The following is a 19028-nucleotide window of genomic DNA, read 5'->3' on the forward strand; positions in this document are numbered from 1 at the left end:
TATGCGCTGCACGTGATCTTTGTGGCTGTTGTCTGGCACCTTCTACGCTCACGGCCTTCCAACTCTGACAATCAGCCCTCTTGAGCCTGTCCTGTCGAAGGTCTCTAACGTTAAGAACGCGTGATGGAGCAGAAAGATGTGGTTGACATATCTATTACTCAAAACGGTGCGTGATTATGAATACCAACAAACGAGGTTCACTTATCTCCAAGTATGTACTTAGGAAGAGGAATCGGAAACAAACTTCCCCTCGAGTTAATAGACGCAATCGTTGAAAACAACAGAGACGACAAAGACTCTTTACTCGTGTCATCGTGTGTATCCAAGTCATGGTGCGCGGCTTCCCTACGACACCTCTTCTCCACCGCACTTTTTTCATCTGAAGGTGATCTTATGCGCTGGCGTGACATTGGATCCCATTTGCCCCAAGTACCTCTTTTTGTTAAGAAGGTCATGTTCGAGCCCGGGGCTCATTTCAACGTTGGCCCAATCCTGTCACTGAATAATCCATACCCAGATGATGCTCTGATGCATCTCACGTGCCCCGACACAGTCTATTCCTCCAGTCCTTCATGTTTTCAGCTCCCTGATATGCCACAGGCTCGTAAACTAATATGGGATACCCCATTCTCACATCCGATTTACTGCACGGTTTCAATGCAGCAGTTCCTATCGACATTTTGCTCTCTCAAGGAGGTGGAGCTCTCGGGGGACTTTGCGACCATCTCTGATACAAAACGATTCCTGAAACTGTTGCCCCGGATAGAAATTCTCAATATCAAAGCCATCGACATCAATGACGCAGGTTTTTCCGGGGGGTCCCTGGCCTTCGCTGGCGACATGACCAATCTTCGTAGGCTATCAGTTGAGGAATGTGAAACACCGTTGGACTGGCTGGTTGATGACATCCTAGCAGTATCATGTCCCAAAAATCTTCAGAGTATCTACTACGAAGACAACTTCCCTTTCTCCCAGAAGGCATTCACCTGTCTCGTCGCCCTTTCTGCCCAGTCCCTCGAGGAGCTGACCATTCAATCGCCATACTATGTGACCCGTGCATAGCCCCTACATATTTCCTTAACCTTTTGTTCATTTGCCAATAGCTCATGGACCCTGGACAAACCCGCCTCCCTTCACGAACCGGTCTTTTCCTTCATTGACGTCCCTAATGTTTGGCATCGTCCAGCTGGGTTTTCCCCTCAAACCACTGTCTTCAGTGGACTGGTGCCGTAGGGTCATAGAAGTCCTCCCACCGGCTCCGAAATTGACTTCCCTCACCATGCTCATTTATGCTGAAGAACCAGAACACATTGACGGCGTTGTGGCCGAGTGATCATTCGACTGGAAGCAGCTCTCAGAGCTCACTTCAGAGTTGTTTCCCGAGCTGAAAAGGTTCATCATGCACGTCTCTATGCAAACAGAATTTGGGGCGAACCGAAAAGCACTATCGGAGGCTCTCCTTAAAGAGAGGCTAGAACGTTTCGGGAAGAAGTTGAAGATTGAATGGGGTGAGCTCTTCCGTATCCGTGCTTCTATTCATTTCTAACGGCTTTGTTGAAGTGAATGAGAATTCTATCTCGGGTGGCGACGTGGACTGAGATTCAGAATGTACCACTTCTTGATCAGAATATTAAAAGGTAGCCATTTATTCGTTGATGAACAAGTGACTAGCACTTCATTGTTACTATCTATTACTCAAAGCGATGCATCATCATGAATACCAACTTTGTTGTCTGACTCGGGAGTGTCCATCGCTTGCTGATCACATCCTTAAGCACCAGCAGTTGGATGTGAAGTGTATTGGGCCTGATTATGAATCCAGATGTTATTCGATACAGAACTCCCTTGTTTGATACACAGATTACATCATTGCACATCTTCTGACGAGTGAAAAAATCTGATTTTTTTACCAAGGGGTTGTAAAAGTTAAGAAAATCACATCGGGTTGCAAACCGAAACTTGAAGCACGATGATCACGGATCTGCTCAGACCGGGATAGGCACCTTACCTATCGTGATTCGCACATTGCCTGTCATCAGTACGCCAGTGCGTGTTCATCCCAATCACACAAATGATCTGATATAGTTAATAGATACCTAGCATATTGCACAATTAAATATTCTGCACCCTTGCTAGACAATACTCTGCATCAGATACCGAAGTTGATTGTGATGAACCAGTGGGCCATCGCAGGCCCTGGCATATCTGAGCCCTGAAGTTGGGGTATGCTGCTCTGCGCAGGCGTGGCACAAGGTTCATATTCGACGTAATGACATGATGCTGAGTCGAACGAAGCTGCTTGACAAGGTGCAGGAGCACTATGAAGGCAGGTCAGGATAGGACATCCACAATGCCAATGATAGGAAGAAAGTACAGGCACTTCTACCATACTCCCCGGTGTTGCGACTGCAGCCTATTTACGCGTGTAATTTTGCAATCTAGAGTGTTTTACATGCATACTGAGAGATAGTGAGCGAGTGGACTAAAACTACGTGTCGACACTAATGCTACGCGGTGCAATGACATGGAATATAACTTATGGCATAAGAAGCAATGGGATTCTAAACAGGACTTAGTCACAGCACTGTACCTGATGGGCATGCGTGACGAGAAGGCCAAACCCTATACCCAATGCCTTAGGCTCTAACTTACAAGCACACTCGCAGGAGCTAGATAAAACCTTGAAGATTGCACTGACACTGAGAACACTTAGCGTGCTTGCTAACTGTGATGCGCCGTACCTGAAAATCCAGGGAAATCCTTAAGCAAGCTGACAGATATCACCGGCATGAGCTTGGGCAATGGGCTTCGGCTGAAGTCCGCTGATGAGCCTAAACTTCCGTGGCAACGGCAAAAACCAAAACTCTAGAGGAGTTCACGGCAAATGGCATGTAGCGGCAATAAAGGCTTTGTTGTTGTGCGAGTGTTTCGGTGCACCTCCGTGCGATGAATTCCTCAAGAACGCAAGTATACACTGCGACTTTTCAGTCAGCGAAGTAGTACCCTTAACGATCGAGTACTAGAAAACGTTGGCTGTAAGCCGGGGAGGGTCTCGATAGACGAGAAGGAACGGAATCCGGTATAACTGGGAATACCGGCAAACCGTGAACGAAGTGACGGCAATTTAACTAGTAAAAGCCATGGGTGATGTTGATGGAATTAGAGAAAATGCCGTCAAAGAGAAATACCGTTGGCAAGATAACAAATACCGTGATGGCAAGAGACGAAGACTGTAGTCGAGAAACGAGAAACTGGCGGTAAAACGAAGATAAGACTGGCTGGCGATGATATGAGGGGGAACTAGTGACGGCAAAACGACGGCTGGGACTGGGCTGGACTGAAACTGAAACTATACTGAGGTTAACGACGGCAAAACGAAACTGATACTAATCCTGAGTCTACACGGAGACTATCCTATACTGAAACTGACGGCAAGATACCAAATACCGTGACTGATGATCCTATACTGAAGCTGTTGACCGAAATTCTGTGACAGATGCTGCTGGCAGCAATAACGATCCTAATCTGAGTCCACACGGGGACGTAACGATCCTGAACTGAACTGGGTAAAACGATGGCGACGTAGAAGGTGAAAACTGATGAAAACGATCCTGGCTGGTGAAAGTGAAACGATGCTGGCGGATTAAAAGATAAAAGCGAGTTGTGGACACCAAATTCCGTGTATTGGCGCAATATGAGCGTACACCAATACCGTTAGAAGAAAAGCTGTGACAGAGAGTATAACTTGGAGTGACTATGTTGTTATTGTCTATCTCCTAGCGAGTACAAGCGATAACAGTGGTCGATAACGTGGATGATGGCTAGTGTCCAGTAACTTCCGTCTAGCAACTACTACTACACTAGCTTTTATACTACAAGTCCGGAATAAAATTAGAATACTTGAAACGAGTCCTTAGTAAGTCCTTAGTACATCGATTGGTAAGAAATGATACAAAACGCGTGCTCCCAGAGTTCTAAAGTAACAGCACCCACACGGTTTTACCGCGTATAGACTTAATGATCAGAAAGAATTCCCCCGACATACGGACTCTTGGGCTGCTGTGTTGCTGCGGCAAAGTACACTGAAGTAGATGCGTGCGGCATTATCTTGGCGTTGTAACAGCCTTAGTAAAGTGAGTGGAAAGGTCACGGCATTAGGTCTTTTGCCGTGGAGTTGGTACTTTGACTGTGGCATTCTTCTAAATGACACTTGATGCTGATGTCATCGATGGCTGTGCTGGGCGATCAATGATGGTCCTAAATCCATGAGATCTGCAATCAGGTGCCTGGCGGCATTAATGAAGTGGCGCATATTGATACGGAATACGAGCTGGGAAGGATAGTTGGCGGTAAGAGTGGGTATTGCCGTGATTGCAATCGTTGACTTAGTGAAAGTCCGCTAAGTGGACAAGGCATTTATTATAATGCTTAAAATCCGCGAATTCTGAGCGTACAGAGCCTTGAGGCTCATCACCGCGAGCCCGTGTTCCATTGTTCTGAGTCCCATTGTTCGAAGACTCACTTGTTGCCATGTCTACGAGAAGCCTCTGTGAATCCAAGAAAGAAGTCCTGAACGACATATGCCAGAACTGATAGTTCCATGCGCCTAGACCTGTCGGTCGCTAGAGAACAAGCCCACGGGTGTCGGGAGAGCACCTCTTGGCACGCGTTTAGCGAGCTCACTATAGAAATGAGACTAAAACTGGGAAGTCCGACTTGGATGCTCAGTAAGGCGGCGGTGGCAACGTGCTACGCATGTAGGAGTCTGGGTACTGCGTGACGTTTGTAATTCTAATTCCCCTGTAGTATAAGTAGACTGGTTACAGTAGGTAGAGGCCAAGTTTTGAGCCCCCGAGTTCCTGTGCACGCGTTGAAGGCGGTACTGTAACAAAGGATCAGTTTGTGACTTCGAGCTGTGCATAGAATTAGCGAGCTCACTCAGAGAAATACGAGATACCCTTTTGATAAGACTTTTGAGAACTTAGTCAGAGTGAATACGAATCAGTGACGCTGTTTCTGTTCTGTTAAGTGTGATAAGTCTGTTCGGAGAATGTGTTGAAGTGGAAATCTGAGATCTGTTCTGTTCTGTTCTGTTCTGTTCTGTTTCAGTCTGTTCCATGTCAGTTCTGTTCGAAGTTCCGTTTCTGAATCTGTTTTCCGAGCACTTCTGAAGTGTTCTTGAGTTGAGATAACCTGCTGGAGTTAGTTGGAGAACCCCTACATACAGTTGTGTAGCGAGCGGGCTAAGTCAGTGCTTGCCTGTGGTGTTCTTTTAGCGAGCTCACTAAAGTTTCGGCGTGTATTGCCTCTGTTTCTGTTGGGATCAGTGTCCCTTGTGTATTACAACTCAAATCTGCCTTGAAGGTTGCGTCGTGCCAGTGAACGACCTTCCTGTAAAAAGTTCCTAGACTTAGGAAGTCATTAGAGAAAGCTTAGCTTCGCTAAGAGTGCTGAGAATAAGAGAAACTCTTCGAGATATTGAAGTATAGTTGGATCGCATTAGAAATAATCGCTCCCCCTAGAACTTACGAGGGTGATTGTAGTTTGTGTAGTTGTGTGAGTGTGTGTGTGGGTTTTTGAGGTTCGCCTTTTAGCCCACTCACTATTCCACAGGTGCCCACAGCCAGCCTCTTCACCGGAGACAAGCTAAGATGTTCGTTCTGTTCCCACTCAGTGTCGTTAAGACGATGTCCGACGTAAATGTCGGTCAAGATGCTGCCATCGATGATGGTCTACCGGTACCCCACAAGTACACGGTCAGTGATCAAACCAAAATCGATAAGTGGTACGTGGGATACATGGATACTCTGCTAGCCAAACTCTTTCACCAGACTGACAGCACCCTCAAAGTGTGCTTCCCAGCTGAGCGCTGAGGAGTGCACTAATGGTGATGTTCCCTCTTATGCTCGCTGTAGCTCCCTCTCTTCCCCTTCTCATCGACTTGATTCGCCTGGAGTTCCTGTCATTTTCGAGAGTGCAAACACCTTCGGTATTCATTTACATCACGGCCTGGATGTCCTTGGGTGTGATATTGAAGAACGGTGTCCAGAAACCCTGTGTCTCATTGATGTCTATGGACTGCGACAACATGAGTATTCGGGAGTAAGGCTGAGGCAGCGGTATTGGTTTCATAAGAGAGGTGTCAGGACCATGAGAATGAGGGTAAGGACATCGCCTCATTTGGTGAAGAGATGGCTGAGGAAGAGCAATCAATCATGATAGTACGATGTCTCTCTAGAAATGCCGGGCGCCGGCACAAAAGTTGCACGTGGCCAGGTAGTCCACTCTTGATTCAAACGTTCAATGTTCAACGTCAACATTTCGTTACATTCAAGTTGTTCACTTGAACTTGGCTTGAATATGAACGTTAACGTTAAACTCCACATCCTTCGAGCCAACAAATGGTGCCCAGGTAAGCACTAGAGATGGCTTGGTCATCCAATAGTCATTCATGTTTATGCAGCTACTTCCTGTCATCACATCCTTCAAATCGAGTAGCTTCTGATTCGACATTTTCACTTGGGTGCCTGGACTCAATCATTCTTTTTTGTATCGGCAGAACGGCCAAGGACTGGAAGTTTACCAAGAAACTCGAAACTTTCTAAGTACCCTTAGTCATGGTACATACTGATGTCATCGGGTCTCTTTACGAATGGCTTTGGTCACGACGCGTATATATAAGAAGCATGATATGCCTCAAAAATCCTCATCAGTTACAACCAACAAACATCCTCTCACATTACACCGATGTCGAACCTTAAATCTCTTTTCCAGCCCCTCAAACTCGGCCCTACCACCCTCAGGAATAGGGTCTTCATGTCCGCTTTGACACAGAATCGTTCCATCCCCACGAACGTCCCCAATAGTCTCAACGTCGAGTACTACTGACAACGTGCCACAGGGGGTGCTGGCTTGATTATCACAGAAGGCATCCTCGTCGCTCAGCAAGGGTATGCGTTTCTCTCATGTTCTTCTCGTGCTGATGCTTACGCTGGTTTTAGTACTGAATGGCAGAATGCTCCTGGTATCTGGTCTCAAGAGCAGGTCAACGGATGGAAAAAGGTCACTGACACCGTACACGAAGAGGGAGGCATGATTTTTGCTCAGGTACATTTTATTATCACCTCTTTTCGTTAGCCTCTAATACGGTCTACTTTCTAGCTTTGGCATTGTGAGTTCCCGGTCTTTCTCCCGTAAGAAATACATACTAACATATCATCAGTTGGACGCATAAGCCACCCCGATGCGCCTGAACAGATTGCCTCAGGACTCCCCGTCTACGCACCTTCAGCAATCTCTGCCCGAGGAGGAAAATTCTGTTTCCTTCCAGGCGAGCCAGGCTACATCACCCCTACTGCAATCGACGACCCTCGCACTCTGCTTGCCCAGTGGAAGCAAGCTGCCATCAACGCGAAACAGGCGGGGTTTGATGGCGTAGAGATCCATGGCGCGAACGGGTACTTGATCCACCAGTTCCTCGATAGCACGTCGAATCACCGGACAGACCAATGGGGCAGGAGCGCTGAGAATAGAGCTCGGTTCCCTCTTGAAGTCATCAAGATCGCAGTGGACATATGGGGTGCAGATAGGGTCGGTATCAAGTTGAACCCCGCCGGAGGGTATAATGATGTCGGGTATGTCCTTATTCCAAGTCGTGCAGCTACTTTGTGCTTATGAGTTGAACAGAATGCCGCTTCAAGAGACGTTGGATACGTTCTGGTACCTCATCTCAGAGATTGACAAACTCGGAATCGCCTACATTACGCTCATGCGGTATGCAGAGCATCTCGATCCTGTTATTGACGGGGTTCAGCGCATGACAAAGCATGATGTCCTCGAAACGTATACCCCCTTGTTGAAGAATCCGGCTACGAAAGTATTCGCAAATGCGTTGTTCACGGGTGAGGAGGCGGCGCGATATGTTGAAGACAAGAAAGTGGATGGGGTGTTCTTTGGTATTCCTTGGGTGGCGAACCCTGATTTAGTGAAGAGGTTTGAGAAAGACGTTGCGCTGGAAGGGAATATTGATTTCATGACGCTGTATGGGCATGGAGGAACGGAGGTGGATGAGAGGAAAGGGTATGCTGACTATCCTGCAGTGGCATCTTAGATATCTTTACTTTCAGATCACCATGTTGTTATTCTATATCCATACCATCCATACCATAATTTCAATCATTGGATTGCAGACTAGTTCGCAAATGTGCAATAAAGGATCATTAATTCTATTTCTTCCACTGACATGCGAACGATCAACACCTTGCTAGCCAGGCTTGCACAAATTTAAAGTTGTCAGTTAATTTTACGTTCTCAGGGAGCAACAGGGAGCTAATGACTCTTTCAGAACAGGACCTATCCGTTCATATAAATCTCGCAGCCTTGCTAGGCAAATATTCATGCCACAGGCTCTCGAATTTTTTATTACTGAGGTGCAACAATGGAATTGGTAAGCGTAAGTTCAATACTCGGCAAGTACCGGCCACGTAGATCCCTGCCAGGATGGCCTTCTACCACCACGACGCGACAATGATGCTACCCATTACATAGCAAGTAATGTCTATTTCTGCGGTGTCACTATTTCTTATGTGCCAGCCACTAATTATACCCGTGAACTTCACAACATGGGCCTTAATACCATTTCTAACGGGTCCTCAGCGCTCAGCCTCCGCGATCATCCTTGGGAACAGCATACACACACATCACCTTTGCCAAGATGCACGTTGCCTTGAGGTTGGTTCGGTTGGTATTGCCTTCTTGTGTATGACGCATCTCCTGCATGGCTTGGCATTCCCCTTGTCATGCACTTTGTTTTTCGTTCTCTTTCCTACTCCCCTTTGCTCTAATTCCGTTTTCTCGTCGGTCCAGGCACCGGTCTGACACAACTTCACAAATCTCAAATTCCCAGTCTGAGTCTACCCCTGATCTTCTATCACAGCTGGGTGGCGACTCTTTTGCGTGGGTCAAAATGGAATCAAAATCCTTGGCAGCTCCCTAATAAGGAAATACTGAAGGATTTTGACCGATGCAAAATCCCAAAAGTGTGTTTTGATGACATTTTGACTCGTGCAAAAAAGCCATCACCCAGCTGTGGATCTCAGCTATCAAGTTGAAATGTCGGCCTACGAGGACGAAGTGATCATGTTGAAGAGTGGTCCTCAGTCAAGTATCAATGAGTGTAACCCTTGGGACCGGCACTGCATATTATCTTAGAGAATCATTCAAGCAGATCGGGCGAGCCTTTCCGCATGTGATGTCGCCCTTTGATTCTAGAGCGTCATGATTCATGGATAGAGTAATTTTCCCCTGTGTTGCGGAGTTGCATACTGACATTCCTTTTTCTAGCAGGGGTTTCAAGACCGGAACGATCCAACTTTCCCAGGCGGGCCAGGCGCTGCCAGGAGTGGCTCCATAAAGTAATTAATAGCAGGTGCAGAAATGACCAAAAATAGGGAACATATGCTTACAGCAATAACAAATTGGCGATCTCCAAGCCCCTCCAAGAGCGACAAGAAGCTCAATAACCCACCCAAAAAACCATACAATACATCCACGACACCAAGTCGTTCTGAGATGTTGTTCGTGCCATAATGGCCGCATCAAGGCGTGATACTGGCACATTGCGAAGCTTGATATGTATTACTGACATTATTAGAAATACTCAAATTTCCAGGACTCGCGCAGTTATCTCCGAGGACAGATGTCATGCATTTTGACATTTGCCGCGAGCTTATACTTATCCGCTGATCCATGTGGCCCATGCAGCTTGGTTAACTTGAATTATCTATATCATTCAGGCCATTGGTCCCACACTAGTGCCTCTTACAGGTGGTGTGGTCACTCGAGAAATATTCATATTTACATCCATCATTGATCGTCTGGCCATCCTTAGCGTCAAGCGTCCATGATCCACTCTGATTCGACGTTTTCACTCATCACTCGACACCGAAGCCTGGCCACACGGTCATTTCTTGGCATGAATGTTCGATAAAGATTTCACGGTAAAACGGCTAACAATAGGTTTACCAAGAAACTCGTTGATCAAGAAATTCTGGATTCTGGAAGGTTGCTATGTTAGTCATGCTGTCCCCTGATTCATCAGGTCTTCCGCAGGTCTACACGGCTGAACGGCCCTTCAAGTTCGACGCGACTGTTACGATTATTCTTTTCTTTTTCTTTTTCTTTCCTTTTCTTTTCTTTTCTTTTTCTTTAGTCAGCCGGATTACGCGGCGCGATCATCACGGACTGACTGCGCAGTAGTATTTTTAGATTACTCACGTGTATTTAAGCAGAGCCTCAGCTGGCCTAAACCCCAGCTTCGGCTAAGGTTTATTCTACCTAACATCGAACTCCGTTCTTCTGTCTAAGTGTCCCATCGACTTACGTCGCCTTTGACTTGCTAGTGTATCGTCTACCGAAGTGCGAGTAGCGATCCTAGTACGATCTAAGTCGATTTGAGTTAGTGGCTAACATTTAGCCGAAGCTCGTTCTACGTTGCTCAGCGTCACTTCCGAGAAAGAGCGCTGCCCAACTTTCTTCGAGAAATTACCTTGCTTGACCAGAGCGGTCATCGCCTACGTTCGTGTGGACAACCCGGTGCTTGTCAACGTACGACGAGTGGACCAACGGAAAAGCACTCACCGTCACCATTCATCCGATACACTACTTCGTCGCCCTAGCCTTGTGGCTAATACCCCCTCGGCTACTCCTTCTGTTGTTAGTAACCCGGTTGATTGTTGAATCAATTCTCTACGACGACCTACTCCTTGCAGTCTTTTTGACTGTATACTTAACCTTCCTCCTAATCGCGCTCGGAATACCGGCAGTGCTGCTAGCAAGCTTGCTGGTCGCCCTGTACTCGTTATATCCCCGCCTCGTTTAGGAACAACGTATCCCAACACGAAACCTTTCGTACTCGCCCTCCAGCTTGCATCGCTATTAACAATCATCTTGTTGATAGTAACAAGCTCCCCTGATTCAAACGAGTGTGAGATCCTGTTAATGAACGGTTCTAATTACGAGACCGACCTTAGCTTGATCATCGCCCTCCTCATCGTTCTCACCATTCTTGCTGTATATCAGCTTGCATGGTCTATCGTCGACTTACGCCACGGATAGATCCCCTGACGAATGCCCTGGTCAGAATCCATTCTCGCCGTCTTCGCGACTTTTATACTCTTTTTCTTGTCCATTACTTTGTACCAACTTCACCGTTGCTGCCAGCGGAGACAAGTCCGCGCACGACTACCGTTCCATTACATCCCCAGCGCACCGGCGTACCCACCGCCGGTAATCGATATTCCTTCGGCCTCCCAACAGACAATAGGAGATGTCGAATCCAACGCCTCCGAGGGACCTGGAAGATCCCTCTACACATCGTCACGATCCAGCTCGCGATCCTCCGAGTCGAGCACCGACTCCTACAGAAGCGCCTCCAGCGCTCCAGCAGACTCCATCGACATTACCGATACCAGGGGGGTACTCCTCGACAGAGGAGACTCGCCCGTACCAGGCCTCTTCGACCAGTCTCCAGTCCAAGACGAGTCAAACGACACAGGAAGCCGAGGACAAGACACCAGGCATCTGGTCGCGGGCGAAGAAACGCCTGATACCGAGTTCGAAGGGGACGAGCTCACCGAGTGGGAAAGAACCCGACTCGACGACCTCTTCGACGACCTCTACCCGAACACGGAGGAAGATGCTACCTATACCGGAGACAACTACAGCGGCCGATCAGGACACAAGTGGACCGATGCCGTCTGGAAAAGTGAAAGTAGGAGATATCGAGTCGCCCAAGAGGATGACTTCGACAGCGATTCCGGAGAGCTTAGCCTCGGAGCCTCCGCGGCTACCACCAGTACAGCTCACTCACAGCCTGTTCCAAGGGCCTGGCCAACCGATAGAGGCCCCCCAGTCGCCTGGTACCCCAACACCAGTTGGGTCTACGCCGACGACGGGGAAGAAACTCCTGTGGCCCGAGAGCAGGCCAGACGTGAGCCCGACCCGGTCGCTGCAAGGGCCGAGACCCCAGAGGTCCCTCCCCCCGTCACCGCGCACGAGCAGACGAGTGGGGAGCTTTGGAGCGAGTTCCCAGACCTCGACACAGAGGACATTGGGACAATTACCGCCGCCGAGCGACTCGCCGGAGTCCCCGGCTGGGAACCATCCGTCTCATCGCGAGCCTTCGCCGACCCTGTCCCTGCGGCCCAGCGTCCCTGGCCACTCCTCTATCACACGTACGTCGAGTCCCTCCGACTCACTCGAGATGCCAGGGAGTCCCCAGAGGTCCAGGCCAGAATGGACCGAGGACGAGCGCACGATGCACGCATACGACGCGCCGAAGAGGACGCCCTCTTCGGACCCAATGGCTTCTGGGACCTTCCCCTTGAGCCCGACGCCACTCCCGCCGAGGTCGATAACCGGATACGAGCCGCTGCCGTTCGCTACACCGGATACGCCCGAAGGGCAGGCGCAGACCTCGAAGCTCGAGCTCGAGCCTGGAGAGTATACCAGGAAGAGATCTCCAACGAGGACTCAGATATCGGAAGGTGGAGGCGGAACAAGGAGCTTGACCGCATCGCCCGAGAGAGGAAGGAGGCAGAGGATGCCGCCTCGACCCCCAAACCAGGCTCTAGAGCCGACAGTGATGGCGGCGGTCAGGCAGGTCCTTCTTCAGGGCCCCACGCCTAGGCCCGGAATCTTCGAATTACTACCCTGGCACGGGCTATATGAAATCATGATGGAAGACATGGAGAAAGACCCGCAGTGGCTCTTCTCCGAGGCAGGAGAGGATTACAGACATGCCAAACAGATGGGGGACGTATACCTCATGAGAAATATCCTCGAAGTGGAAACTTGGCACCGGGCGGCCGTCGTTTGGAACCTGGTCAACCCTACTGCGCCGCAGCAGGAATGCGAGCCCTATCGTCGGCCACAGCCCATGCCCCCACCTAGGGACATGGAAGGATTCTTCCCCGAAGGATTCTTCGGCGGAGCAGGAGAAGACGATGACGAGATGGACAACCCGGAGGCTGGACCGTCTCGCACAGACAAAGGCAAGGGGTCTACGGTACCCCCGCTTCCGCCAAAACAGCCGCACTATCCAGACCCCGCCGGATATCCTCCCCCGGGGGAGAATCGAAACTTACGGTCGGTGTCACGACCGCCCAAACCGCCGGTACCGCCGCATGTACCATCCCCCCCCGATCCAATTCCTCCCTGGCAACTCGCGCCGGGAGCCGTCAACAATCCGTGGAACGACGTCAAGCCCAAGCTGGTGACCCAGCCGGAGTATTTTACCGGGGTTTCCTCGGATATCACACGCTTCCTACACCACTGCGAAGTTTACTTCGCGGTATTCCCCATGTATTACTCCATGAACGACCAGGGGCACAACCCCTATCGCATCACGTTCGCGCAAGGGTATCTACGAGGGGACGCGCAACAATGGTGGGTCGACCAGTACTACCGATACCGGGACCCGCAAGGTCATTGGAGGTTCCCCACCTGGGCGGAATTCTCCGAGGATCTTAAGCGCGAATTCCGCGAAGTAGCGGAGTTGACTATATGGAAGGCAGAATGGAAAAAGATCCGGCAGGCAGACTTCAAGTCCGCAGTCGAGTTCTTTGCCAAGTTCGAGAGGCTGGCCCATAAGTGCGAGGAGTTCGGAGATGAGAAGCAAATGTTCGAGGCGGTGGAAGCGGCAATCAGGCCAACGGTACGCAATACGGTTATGCATGGGGACAATGAGCGCCCCACAACCTATGCCCAGTGGAAGGCACGAGTATTGCGTATCGACGCGAATTACCGGTATGGAGTAGCCCAAGGACTGGGCAGTAAGTCCTCCTCGAACCAAGGCGGTTCGGGTCGAGGCAATCAATCGAAGGGAAGCGGGTCGGGTTCCGGGGGCGATAAGAAGGACGCCACTGGAACCACCTATGGAGGTGCCGGGCAACCGATGGAGATCGATAAGCTGCGGTCCGACAAGCGGTGCTTCAAGTGTGGGAACACTGGGTGGACCCCGAAGCACAAGTGCCCTGACGACAAGTCCAAGTGGCTTCCCGTCAAACTCCCACCTCGCAAAAAGCCCAACGTCGCCCGCCTCCGCCAATTGCTCGCTGAAGCCGAAAACGAGGAACTTGCCCCCACTACGAAGATCGAGGAGGCAAAGGAAGAAAAGAAGAAGGACGAGAAGTCGTCAAAAGACCAGCCGGCGTCGAAATAAGCGATTCGACGGCGTCGGCAAAGGACTTAGTTTCACTTGGTGCGCGTTCTTGTACTACTAGTCGGACTTATACTACGTATGTAGGTACTCCTTTTGAACAATACCAAAACATTTTCGCCGCGTTACCAGTGGAAGAAACTAAGGATTCGGAATCGCAACAACCAAATGGCGTAGGAGGGGATTACCGCCGCTCGTCGCGGTCTGCGACAAGCACTGAACCCCTAGGGGCCGTCCCAGCTCAGGAACCCCCGGCCGACCGCACAGGGAAAGCCCCTCGAGGGCAGAGCCCCCTAGGTCGTGTCTCGACTGCACCCTTGACGAAGGGAGGTCAGCCCGGAGTGGGAGAAAGGTCGTCAGCCCAGCCCGCTGGGCCTGCGTCTTCGCCTGTGAAGGCGTCTGTTCCAGTGGGAAGCGTCGGAAAAGCAGCTGAGGTCGTGAGCCCGGGGGACCACCTGCCCTTAGTAGCCAAGGGACACCCGACGGCAAACAGTGCAGACCCCTCGGGGGAGCCAATATGTGTGCCCCCGCGAAGGGCAACCCGAAGTACCGCCGGGTCTAGGAAGAGCAGTAAGTCTAGGACAACCGTAGAGGTTACAACGCCGAGCACAAACGCCCGAGGCCAGGGCCGAAGAAAGGGCAGAGCGCCCTCCTCTACCGACTCGTCGGAAGGTGACCAAATGCCACCGAGGGGCCTTCCCGACCGGCCCGGCGACCAACTGCCGCGCACGAGTACAAGACCCCAGGTATCCGTGGAAGAAGTAGAAGACGAAGAAGCCCACCTACGGTCCGACATACCAGTCGTAACCCCCAAGAGACCGTCGTCCCCCGCCATGTCCCTCACCGTGAATGCCAACGACCAGAAGGTATTTGCGGCGATGTACTACGAGCCCCATGGCATCTTATGGACCCGTCGGGCCTTACGGATCGCTCGAGGAGATGCGGCAGCTCGCGCCGTTCTCAACGGATGGATACACCCGCGACGACGAGAGGAGGTGACCGACCAATTATGTCACCAACTAGAGGAGCAGACCGAGACGGCTGCGCAGGCCAGAGAGCGGTGGCAGTGGATGGAAGATCTACAGAAACCGCCCATGTACATACGGGGAAGGAAGGGACGGAATGTTTCAATAAAAGTGCAGTTGGAGACGCTCGATACCCGGGAGACCCATGCCGTATCTGCCCTAGTCGATAGCGGGGCGACGGGAAGTTCCATCGACCGCGCCTGGGCCCAGGCCCATGAGCTCAATTTGAAGAAAGCGGCCCGACCCGTCCCGGTTTACAATGCCGACGGCACCCGCAATAAGGGAGGAGATATCACCGAGTATGCCGAAGTACGGCTGCGCATAGGGGACCACGTGGAAAGGATCGAACTAGCCGTAGTCGACCTAGGCTCCACCCCCCTGTTCCTAGGGCACGACTGGCTGCAACGTCATAACCCCCTGATCGACTGGGACACCGGAGCGGTGACCCTAGCTCGATGCACGTGCAGGAAGATCCCATTCTCCCTTCCCGACACCGATCCCTCGGCACGATGGGACGAGTACGAGGAAGGGGATACCATTCTCGTCATTGACTTCGAAGAAGCCTTCCACGTGCGAGCCATGGGAACCCGGGCTAATGAACTAGCGGCCCGAGCCAATGCCAAGAAAACCACCAAGTCGTTTGAAGAAATAGTCCCAGAAGAGTACCAAGAATTCAAGGACCTTTTCGATAAAGAAAATTTCGACGAGCTACCACCCCGTAAACCCTGGGATCACGCCATTGAGCTGATCCCCAACGCCAACGCCAACTTAGACTGCAAAGTCTACCCTCTCAATCATGATGAGCAGGAAGAGCTAGACAGGTTCTTGGACGAGAACCTGTCCACGGGCCGAATTCAACCTTCAAAGTCTCCCATGGCTTCGCCGTTCTTCTTTGTCAAGAAAAAGGACGGCAAGCTACGTCCCGTCCAAGACTATCGAAAGTTAAACGAGATGACCATCAAGAACCGGTACCCGTTACCACTTATCGGAGAACTGATGGATCGGCTGAAGAAGGCCAAATACTTCACCAAGTTGGATGTGCGCTGGGGTTATAATAACGTTAGGATTAAACAGGGGGATGAGTGGAAGGCCGCCTTCCGAACCAACCGCGGACTCTACGAGCCCCTGGTGATGTTCTTCGGACTAACCAACTCTCCCGCCACGTTCCAATGGATGATGAATGACATCTTCAAGGATCTCATTGCGGCCGGGGAGGTATCGGTTTATTTGGACGACATCCTCATCGCTTCAAAAACCAAAGCGGAACATCGACGGATCGTGCGCAGGGTATTGCAGATTCTCCACGAGAACAAGTTGTTCCTCAAAGCGGAGAAATGCGAGTTCGAGGTGGAGGAGACCGAATATTTAGGAGTGATCATCAGCGAGGGTAGGATCCGCATGGATCCGGTCAAGATCGCGGGACTGCTCGACTGGCCGGTTCCTCGAAGGAAACAGGAACTACAATCCTTCCTAGGATTTTGCAATTTTTATCGACGCTTCATCCGTGATTACAGCAAACACGTGAGGCCCTTAACCTCCTTGACGGGGAAGAAAGAATGGCAGTGGGGAGAAGCCCAACAGAAAGCATTCGAAAAGCTCAAAGAGCTGTTCCGCGAGGACGTAGTCTTAGCCATTCCCCTGGATGAAGGAAAATTCCGGGTGGAGGCAGACTCGAGCGAAGGAGCAATAGGAGCAGTACTTTCTCAATGGCAGAACGAAAAGTGGAGACCGGTAGCCTTCCTCTCCAAGGCCCTCTCAGTCACCGAGCGTAATTATGAGATTTACGACAAGGAGTTGTTGGCCATAATGATCGCCCTCGAAGAATGGCGCCAGTACCTCATGGGGGCGAGAGAAGACTTCGAGATTTGGACCGATCATTCCAACCTCCAGTACTTCCGTAAACCACAGAAACTCAACCGACGACAAGCCCGGTGGGTTACTGAGTTAGCGGAGTACCAATTTAGTCTACACCATAAGCCGGGGGCTCAAAACCGCAAAGCTGACCTCCTATCCCGAAGGGCGGATCACGACCAAGGGAAGGAGGATAACCGAGACGTAGTAGTCCTCAAAGCCGAAAACTTCAGGGCGTTGATAATGCCCACCGCCGAGGAACTTCACGAGAAAATCAAAACCGCCACTCACGACGTTCGACATTGGGACAGAGGGATCTCGGACTCCCTCAACCACGAAAAGGGGGTATCTCGAGAGCAGGGGATGTTGTGGTATGACGGACGGATCTACGTTCCCGTAAACCATGAACTCCGAGGGCAGATCATTGCCCTCAAGCATGATCACGCCACCGCTGGCCATCCAGGCATCGAAAAGACCAAGGAGTTGGTACTCCGCGACTACTGGTGGCCCCGAATGCGTCGAGACGTGGAAGCCTATGTAAAAGGATGCGATATCTGTCAACGAACCAAGGCAGATCGTCGCCCGAAACGGGCCCCTTTACACCCCAATGAGATACCTGTACGCCCGTGGACCCATATTTCGGTCGATATGATCACCAAACTGCCGGACTCCAACGGATATGACTCCATTCTCGTCATTGTCGACCGCTTCTCTAAAGCTATCATCCCTATTGCCTGCACTGAAGAACTGACTTCCCTCGGATTTGCAAAAATCCTGAGGGACTACGTCTATGTACCCTACGGCGTAATGCCTGAGAAAGTAATCTCCGACCGAGGCTCGGTCTTCGTATCTAAATTCATGAAGGAATTTTACCGACTGCTTCACGTCGAGGGGAATCCATCCACCGCATATCACCCGCAGACAGATGGCCAAACCGAGCAGGTTAACCAGGAGATCGAAAAATACCTCAAGATGTTCGTCAACGACAGACAAGACGATTGGAGCGAATGGCTGCCTTTAGCAGCCTTCACTCACAACAACCGTCAGCACTCGGCGACGGGATACTCCCCTTATCGGGTGATCTTCGGAAGAGACGGAGAGGTTATCAAGAACCCTCCACGAACAACGACCGTTCCAGCAGCAGGGAAACTAGTGGAAGAAATAGAGAAAGCCCAAGGCGAGGCCAAGAGATCGTTAGAAAAGGCGGCAGAATCCATGAAGAAGGCCTACGACAAACGAAAGAACGTCGCAGTGGAGTACCGGGTAGGAGATAAGGTATGGCTCGATTCGACCAACCTTCATCTCCCGCGTCCGACCCAGAAGCTTGGGGACCGTCGTGTCGGCCCCTTCGCAATTACGGCCAAAAAGGGGGCCTCGGCTTATGAATTGAAGTTGCCGATAAAATGGAAAATCCACAATCGCTTTAACGAGTCACTCTTGACACCGTATACCGCTCCAACGTTTCCTAATCAACCACGTCCCGAAAGGCCGCCTCCAGAGTTGATTGACGACGAAGAAGAATACGAAATCGAGGAAATAGTGGAGCAACGGGACAAGGTTGTAGGACGAGGACGAACTCGCCGCACCATCACAGAATACTTAGTAAAGTGGCGAGGATACCCGAGAGAAGAGAATTCCTGGGTTAAACGGTCAGATATGGCAAACGCAGAGGAACTCGTAAACGAATACGAAGCGCGTCTCCAGCGGATTCACTGGGAGGTCAACAAATACGGGAAAACCGTCGGGAAAGACGACAAAATACCCCCGGACGCTCGTACACCGTACCACGACCCGGATACCCCATGTGTCACGGACGTGGAAACGGTTTACTCCTCCGAATGTACCAATCCAAGACATTCTGACGCACAATCATCGTTCGCCATACAAGAAGTCACCGCAGAAGAAGCAGACGGGGTACCGGTCGTGGAAGAAAC

At 50.8% G+C, this 19028-nt stretch overlaps 2 protein-coding genes across 2 annotated transcripts; both read left to right on the forward strand.

Annotated features, from left to right (window-relative positions):
• The first annotated feature begins 44 nt into the window (after window positions 1–44).
• EV420DRAFT_1532997 (uncharacterized protein) lies at window positions 45–1753 on the forward strand. Its single transcript, XM_060472741.1, has 5 exons — window positions 45–166; window positions 224–1054; window positions 1104–1321; window positions 1352–1508; window positions 1561–1753. Exons 1-5 carry the CDS (start codon window positions 124–126, stop codon window positions 1596–1598), a joined length of 1287 nt encoding a protein of 428 aa, XP_060332611.1. The 5' UTR covers window positions 45–123; the 3' UTR covers window positions 1599–1753.
• Window positions 1754–6747: 4994 nt separating this feature from the next.
• Window positions 6748–8116, forward strand: EV420DRAFT_1671131 (uncharacterized protein; the record flags this gene model as incomplete). The annotated part of the gene is made up of 6 exons (XM_060479063.1): window positions 6748–6865; window positions 6902–6950; window positions 7002–7107; window positions 7162–7171; window positions 7223–7634; window positions 7687–8116. The coding sequence occupies 6 exons, from the start codon at window positions 6748–6750 to the stop codon at window positions 8108–8110; spliced, it is 1119 nt and encodes a 372-aa protein (XP_060332612.1). The 3' UTR covers window positions 8111–8116.
• Window positions 8117–19028: the final 10912 nt, after the last annotated feature.

This window comes from Desarmillaria tabescens (genome assembly GCF_030435595.1).
Source record: "Desarmillaria tabescens strain CCBAS 213 chromosome Unknown EV420scaffold_12, whole genome shotgun sequence".
Taxonomy (NCBI): Eukaryota; Fungi; Basidiomycota; class Agaricomycetes; order Agaricales; family Physalacriaceae; genus Desarmillaria; species Desarmillaria tabescens.

Excerpts from the sequence above, each read along its gene's own strand:
- EV420DRAFT_1532997 (XM_060472741.1), top strand. The coding sequence starts at position 124 with ATGGAGCAGAAAGATGTGGTTGACATATCTATTACTCAAAACG. Across the intron at positions 1,055-1,103 it reads ATCGCCATACTATGTGACCC|CTCATGGACCCTGGACAAAC; the intron begins GTGCATAGCCCC and ends ATTTGCCAATAG. Across the intron at positions 1,509-1,560 it reads GAAGTTGAAGATTGAATGGG|TGAATGAGAATTCTATCTCG; the intron begins GTGAGCTCTTCC and ends GCTTTGTTGAAG.